The sequence below is a fragment of the Limulus polyphemus genome, unplaced genomic scaffold (assembly GCF_000517525.1).
Source record: "Limulus polyphemus unplaced genomic scaffold, Limulus_polyphemus-2.1.2 Scaffold4000, whole genome shotgun sequence".
Taxonomy (NCBI): domain Eukaryota; kingdom Metazoa; phylum Arthropoda; class Merostomata; order Xiphosura; family Limulidae; genus Limulus; species Limulus polyphemus.
This window is the reverse complement of record NW_013669610.1, coordinates 60,509-68,677: the sequence shown is the minus strand read 5'-3', so window position 1 is coordinate 68,677 and position 8,169 is coordinate 60,509. Positions and strand designations below refer to the sequence as shown.

Here is an 8,169-nt window from a genome sequence, read left to right as displayed (position 1 = left end):
CTCTGACATATTGGGGGGGGGATATTTTAGAAAATCATTTATTCCCCTTTTAAATTCTTCTAATGCACTGGCTTGTGCCACAATTGGCAGTAACTCATAAGTCAGTCACCCTGTTAGAAAATAAAACTGTCAGCTTGTCATTTTCCAAATCTTTAACTTGTGTTCTGTCATCCTTTTGTCTACAGAATACAGCACACAAAAATCAAGGTCTTTTATACTATCAGTTCCCCAAACAATCTTTTATACTTAAACTCTATGCACATAGGTTGGAGTCAAAGTGGGCATGTCACGACCTTTTACAGAGTACTATTCAACATGATATGTATTTAATGTCAGAGTTATCAATTATTAATTTTAACCTACATTGCTGATTTAGCAACAATTTGTGGTAGTAGAGAGTAAAGACCAGATACAGTATATGTAAAGGGATATGGAAAAAAAACCTGTAGATGTGTATATTGGAGGCTCTAGAGGTTATACAAATACAGTACATAACCTGAGCAATGGACAAAAGTATTTTGATTCTTCACATGAATATCACTTTGTATTCTGACTAGGTAGAGTCTGAGTCAGACTGATGTCATCAATTTACAGATGTATCTTGAGTACAAGTACTTTTTTAACACATCTGATTTTGTGTGTACAACTGGTTTGTATATTTTACTAAAATCTTGTCACATTTTATATAGACACACATAGTAATTCTAGAATTATGGTCAATTATCCTCTTCAGTATGGGTTTGGTTTAATGGACTGACCCCTTGTACATTTGATTAATGAGATCACATTTTACCCTTCACAAGAGAAAATAAGTTGAGATGTATCCCAGTAAGATAACCATTCCATCACTAGGATCATCCTAGAGTTCTCCACAATTGGTAAGATCCTTATGGAATAGATAAAAGTTAAAAGGAGATATAAATCATAGGGTGATGATATGTGTAATGATAATTTTTTATAATATATATATATATAAGGATGTGAATAGGTATTTCAGGTGTATACTTGTGGGATCTTTGTTAATGATTATTTGTATTACACATTTGAAAAATATATAGGCACTAATATTTCTGGATTCATTGGTGATATTAAGATATGGGTACAGACTAATACTGTGTAGAATTTTTCATTAATACAGAAATACCTCAACTGTTTTAAAAAGTGTAAAGTATGCATATGGGATTGGAAGGTTTGAAAAGAAACTAATTTCTGTATGAGAAATATGAAGTGTAATTACTGTGTGGAGTTCTGGTATGTTATTTTTAAACTTTTATGAATATAAAAAGCTACTGTAACCTCGTGTATCACTTTATTGATATGTAACTGTGTACTTTGAGAAGTTTTAGCCTCTAAATTGCATTAATGATATAAAATCTCTCTCTCTCTCTCTCTCTATATATATATATATACATGCTAAAACAAGTGAAGAGAACGGCTTTTCCAGTTGTTCTATGCTAAAAAAAAAAACTCTGAACTTTATTGTTTCTTCTTATTGCTTGGATCACTTAAACCAAGTACTCTACACTTTGTTCATGTTGATACAACTTTCCTGCAGTAAATGGGCCCAAACTGCATGAGGTACTTGATGTGGCTTCAACAGTGTTAAATGGGGCTACAGTAAAAAATTCTTATTTTTCAAATGTAGATTTCTATAGGTAGAAGGAAGTTACAACATTTATTGTTTTCACCACAGTTACATGTTGTAGAGAGTTTTTAGGATTATGGCAACAGTTCTAGTTGAACCCTCTCCTTCTTCATTTTCTTCCATCCACCACAACAGTGATTCTCCTCTCACACAAAACTTAAATTCTCTCCAAATTTTCTACACCCAAGTGCACAATTTACACTGTTCATTGTTAGAACTTGTTTTTCCATTTTTTGTCCCATTAACCAAGATTGTCAATGTTATTCCGAATAACAGAAGCATTCTCAGTAGAATAAGCTTTTCCCAGCATCAAACTCACTAGCTTAAGAGATTTTCAAAAGTTATCCAAATTATTGACATAAATACCAATAAAGTTCCCAAAACTGAACACTGATGGACCCTAGTAGTTGCATTCTCTATTTATTACCAATGTTGCTTTCTACCATTAAGCTACTTTTCTATCCACTCTTCCAAAAATTCCAGAAGTATGCAGTGTAATCTAATTATAAAGCATATTTTCAAGGGTATGATTGGTATGATGACCATCATCACACAGATATGTTCATCCAAAAAACAAAAAAGAAACATGTTAACCTTTTAAATAGAAAGTTATTCATTTTGGAACTATAGCAATGTTTTTTTTGTGTAAGAAAAATTTGCTTGCAGTGATTGCTAATAGCTTTAGACATTTGGCTGAATATTAGGAAGTGGTGAAAGAGAAAATATGGTTCTGGGATCTATTTATAGCTATTAATTGAGTTCAGGAGTATAAAGGCTATTATTATTTTTTACCAAATTGGGTCAGGCTTCATTTGTAATATTTTGTTCAGTTTTATTCCACATATTATAAAAAAAGAAATAGTGATTTACTTGAAAACATTCATATACAGGATACTAAAATGATTCATGGTTTGAAGCATTTAAGCTGTGAAGAGGGAGATAAAGATATGAACTTCTTTTTTCTAGAGCATAGAAGAACTAGAGATAGCACAATTCAAATGTGTAAAACTGGGGGGGGGGGCATAGCTAAACATCCATTGGGAGGTTTTTTTTTGACTAATGAAAGAATAAGGTTGGTGATCAAAATCCTAAGTATTATTGGAAATAAGTGTAAAATTTCAAATCTTATTTCCTGGCTGGTTATGGCAGTTTTTTAAGTGTTAGATGTTAACTTGTGCAATGATTTACCAGTTGATGTGTTGTATGCATGCTATTAGTTTGAACATCTGTAACTTTTTGTTGGATAATAATTTTATGTTTAGGTTGGGCTGGTTTTTATGTTGGGTGACCTCAATGGGCTAAATGACCATCTGTAACCTAGTCTTTTTTTTTTTAAACTGCAAAAATGTGGAAAGTGAAAAAAACTTTTCTAAAATTATGCTGAGAATATTTAATTCAATGCCAGCATTATAAAATCTTTTAAAATGACTTCTAATAACAGGTTACAACATTTTGCCAACAGAAATCAAATTAGTAGACTTATAATTTACCTAAATCATCTTGTGACCTTTTCCTTTTAAAATTAGGAATAATAATAATGGCACTATTCCAGTCATTAAGATTTTCTCTGGTATCAACAGGCAGAAACTTTTTGAAAAAAAACAGACTCTTCTTTAGTTTGTGCTAAGCTGCAAAGTTTTGGGATAAATCTAATTTAGGTCCAACAGGAGTTGGGCTTTATTTATAATATTCCTCTCAGCCATTTTGAAAACAACTTCTTTTTCAATATAAATTGAAAGTGCAAATAATTCCACCTTCAGTAATTGTCAGCTTAGAAATTTCCCACATCATGAAAAGCACTTGTAGATAAATTCACAAAAAGTTTGGTCAAGATTTTTAAATTTTAGAAACTGTAAAAACTACTTTTCCACATATAATTGATTTCATTGTAATTCTTTCAAGTTGGGAGTAATTTTGACTTTTAAAAATTTATAACCAACAGGCATTCCAGTTTGAATTTGGAATCATAAATACAGGAAGAGCAACAGAAAGTTTTTTGGCCCATAAGGTACTTATCTATCCAAAAAAAAAAAAAAAAAATATGCAAGCAATCCAAACTAAATGTAGTGCTTCTTATTTGTATATCTTTGAATTAATTTTAAACAACAACATAAACCAGGTCATTTGACACACCCTTTACAAGTTTGTAACTGCTTGTACAGATACTTCAAGTTAATTTTTTTTGTCTGCACTTTTGACCCCAAAGTTATTAACAAGCCCTTCACGAGCCAGTGGGGGACATTTTTGTTGAAAAAAAACCCCTACCCAATCTGGTTTTTCTTAATTTGAACTGAAAATTTTTGGACATTTTTATTGGCTAAAAAAGAAGGCATTTCCTGGACATATAGCGTTAGGGCTATGAAAAGTAATTTGAAGTGGTAAAGTGATTGAAATCTGTCAGTGCATCATGAGCTTAATTGCCAAGCACAAGAAGCATGGTAGTCTCTAAATGACATGCAGAGGTCTTCAGGAACCGTTTAGAACCACTTTGGTAGATATTATGCAACAAGTTGAGTACAATATGCCTGTAGCTCCTTTCAAAGTGTTCCTGTCTGCTCATCCTACTGCTGACTATCAAATTACAGGTGAAATCATTTGTATCTCAATTGAAAGCTAAACATAAAAAGGTGATAGCAGAAGCATAAAAGGTTGGCAATTGCTTAATTAATGATGCTGAGAATGTGACTTTATGGATATGTGTACTGAATTTACTCACAATGGGTAGACCTTAGTACTAGCTAGAATGGAGACTTGAGGATACTGTATTTCACTTTAAAATTTCTGAGTTACAAAACAAAAACTTGTCTCAAATTTATAGGTATATCTAAAACCACCCTCTTTGGGAGTTTCCGGATTGTACTTACTTTTATTATTCAACAAATTGTAGTGTAAAGACACCCCTTGGCTCCTGAGGAACATGTTAAATTTTAGATACATTTCAAATTTTGAGTTTGGCAACCCTTCCATTATCCGCTTTCAAGCTCTCTTGTTAGAGGATTAAAGAATGAATGGATTGGACTGTACAATCCATCACTCATATTAACCTCCCTTCTGTAATTCTTTGTATGTTGTTTACACATAGGATATGAAAAATGTGCACTTCACAACTATATTTATTTATTTTTTCAGAAGCATGTTCTCTAGCTTTTATATTTGGCTTGTAATGTTTGACATTATTTTTTTTTTTTCAGGATGTTTTATACACCATAGTTTTCAGGAATCTGTATATGAAAAAAAAAGTAAGCTGCATTTTTGTATAGATTTATAATTAATTTTTTTGCATGTTTACTAAAATAATATAAGACTAATTCTTGTTTATCTGGGTTTGCATGTTCATATCTCTATATGTAAATTTTTTTTGAAGAAATGTTTTGTAGCTAATGATATTCTTGAGTTATCAATGTGTGATTGAGTATTTTATATTGTTTCTTCACCTACACCTTTTTTATCGTTGAAAAGTATTTGACTATTACCCAGAAATGTAGTTATTTTCTAGTTAACTCATCATTTTATTTGTTTAAACTTTGTAACAATGCTTCCCATTGTAAGTGTTTGAACAAAAATTTTAAGATAGGCTGACTTGGCATTGTTAGAATGTCTGTCTTCTAAAAATGGCTTGTATTCCATTCTAATATCTCTTTTTATGTAAATAATTTAATAAGTAATAAAAGTGCTTGTACTTCCAAGAATTCTTGTCATTCATCTACAAGTTTCATGTAAAATGTCCAAACTTGGCAAAAGTTTGATAAAAAAAATGTGGCTAACATGATCTTTATTTCACCCTTTCTTACTGTACACCAGATCTTATATTTCAACATTTACACTATGTTTGATGTTTTTAATGATAAACATTGCAAACGTTCCTAAAAGTTTTTAAGATCCTGTTTAACTGTGAATTAATAATAGTAATGCTATGGTATTACTTCATATATATATATATATATTATATATTTAGTTAAAAATGGATTATGACTTCAAGATGAAAGCCACAGCAGAACGAACAAAAGTTGAAGATTTATTTGAATATGAAGGATGCAAAGTAGGTAGAGGAACGTATGGTCACGTGTACAAGGCTCGTCGGAAAGATGGGTGAGTTTTTACAGTCGCTGCCGACGATTGTTTAACATATTAAATGTGCAGGTACCAACATTCAAATTTAATATATTTTATCAAGTCCAAACACTTTTATACCATTTGTAGCTACATGTTCATGTATATATTTTGAGAAAGACTTATCAAGTAACAAAAGTAAAGCTTTAGTTTTAGCAGCCTCCTTGAATTATAATTACAGTTGTCACAGCTACGATAGATGTGTTTGATTACAAGTATATCATAATTTTACATAGTTTATAGAATATAGTTGCATAAATGACTAAAAGTTAGAATGACTAAGAAATGTATAATTTTGTTTTCCAGTTCTGATCCTAAGGATTATGCCTTAAAACAAATAGAAGGGACTGGAATTTCAATGTCAGCATGCCGAGAAATTGCAGTAAGTCAAGATTATCACAGTAATTGTTTGAAATATTTGAAATTCTGTATAAAGTTATCAAAATAATTCAATAGAAGATTTTTCCAGAAGTATACTTTGTTTTGAATTTGTAGGATTAAGGAACAGTTCAGTTATAAATTTTCAATATTTTACAAACTTACATGGTTGTATGTAGTGTACCTTTATCACATAACTAATGTATTTAACTAATCTCATTTTTCCACAAAAATCTTGTAACTTGTAGTCAAGCAAAGAATTATAAAATGGTTCATAATGAATAAAATAATAGGTCATAATGATTTATAAGCATTCATCATTCATGAAAAGCTTTACTGAGAATGGAGAATCTGGTTTAATTACAAGGAGGAGAACTAGAGTTGTTATTATGTGCTTAAGTAAACAATTTTTAGATTCATTCTCATTTCTAATATGTTGGTGTGTATATGTAGCATAATTGCAGATTAATTAGAGATTCAGTAAACATGCAATTAAAGATTTTAACATTCCTGCAATGACTCTTGATACATGTGCAGGAAAAAAAGTAATACTGGGATAAAGATACACACATTCCTGGTAATTTAAAAAAAATGAAAATGATTTTCATGTATTGAATGGTTTTTCCAATTAATACTTTCTTAGACATGCCATCTCATAGGAATAGATGGTGGTGGTGCATACTTCTACATAATAGAAGCTCATTGTGGTTTATGATGTAGGAGTAGATGTTGTTAGTGAGGGTGCATACTTCTGCATAATATACACTCATTGTGGTTTATGATGTAGGAATAGGTGTTGGTGGTGCATACTTCTGCATAATATAAGCTCATTATAGTTTATGCTGTAGGAGTAGATGGTGGTGGTGCATACTTCTGCATAATATAAGCTCATTGTGGTTTATGGTGTAGCAATAGATGGTGGTGGTGCATACTTCTGCATAATATAGACTCATTGTGGTTTATGATGTAGGAATAGATGTTGGTGCATACTTCTACATAATAGAAGCTCATTGTGGTTTATGATATAGGAATAGATGGTGGTTGTGGTGCATACTTTTGTATAATAGAAGCTCAATGTGGTTTATGATGTCTGTATAATAGAAGCTTTTGTATAATATAATATAATAGATTTATTTTTGTATAATAGAAGTTCATTGTGGTTAATGATGTAGAAACATCATTTGTTTTTCTTGGCAGAGATAATGCTGTATAGAGTCCTTCGATTTTTGCCCAATTAGTTGTTGGGTAAAAATTTCCTTAATCTTTGGACTACAAAGAAAAAGTTTGGAAATGTCTGTCAAGCTTTACCATTATCATTTTTCCAAATGCAGGCTTTGGAGGATTTGTATCTCTTAGGTATTTCTTGAGAAAACAGTGTTTCCAGCTTGAGCATTGAGGAGGAGCCTATACTTTTAGATGTTAATTTCTTGAATTTATTGATATAGGAGAATGCTTTTTTAATTGATCTAATTTTTCACTGACCCTAACTTTCACGTGAGATGGAATCCATTGAAATGTAATTGGGTTTTTTGGAGGATAGTAGAGTCACCTTGGAAGTAGTTTAGCTGCTGCAGAAGATTGTGCATCAAAGATATGTAATATTGACAATATGATGTAAGCTATACTGGATTTCTTGTAGCTATGCAGTAAAGTTACAACATAACAGACCAGCAGAACCACAGTTTGGCAAGTCTGGCAACATGATGTACTCATGATATTTTTCTTTTGCTGTTTTCAGCAGATCCATCAGTGAGAATGTTAATTTACCCCTTATTATCATTTACAGGAGATATGTAGTAGTTTGAGTTGTAAAAAAGTGACTTACTAGCAAGTTGGTAGAGATCTTTCCTGGCATATGACAGGTCTAAAGCTCAAATATAAGGAGAGGAAATAGTAGAATTGAAATTACCACATATACAACAGTGAAACTATTAGGTCGTCAAGAAATTAATGTTGCTTTTTTTTAGATGAAAAACCTGAACAACTTATATATCAAAACAACACATTTATTAAATGAAATAGTCTCCATTCTTATT

General features: G+C 31.3%; 1 protein-coding gene and 1 long non-coding RNA gene across 4 annotated transcripts in view; one reads left to right on the top strand and one right to left on the bottom strand.

Moving 5' to 3' along the window:
- The window catches only part of LOC106470432 (cyclin-dependent kinase 8-like), a 45,896-nt gene that overhangs the window by 3,091 nt on the left and 34,636 nt on the right, over positions 1-8,169 (top strand). Inside the window, exons 1-4 of one of the 3 annotated variants that reach the window (XM_022399023.1) lie at positions 3,607-3,653; positions 4,837-4,884; positions 5,601-5,734; positions 6,062-6,137. In XM_022399023.1, coding sequence (XP_022254731.1) covers positions 4,873-4,884; positions 5,601-5,734; positions 6,062-6,137 — 222 coding nt within the window. In that variant the 5' untranslated portion in view covers positions 3,607-3,653; positions 4,837-4,872. Of the gene's footprint in view, positions 1-3,606; positions 3,654-4,836; positions 4,885-5,600; positions 5,735-6,061; positions 6,138-8,169 lie in introns of those variants that run through there. The other 2 variants (XM_013930992.2, XM_022399024.1) reach the window with 2 other exon arrangements.
- LOC111088547 overlaps positions 1-8,169 on the bottom strand; it is a 12,917-nt gene that overhangs the window by 2,100 nt on the left and 2,648 nt on the right. The window lies entirely within an intron of this gene.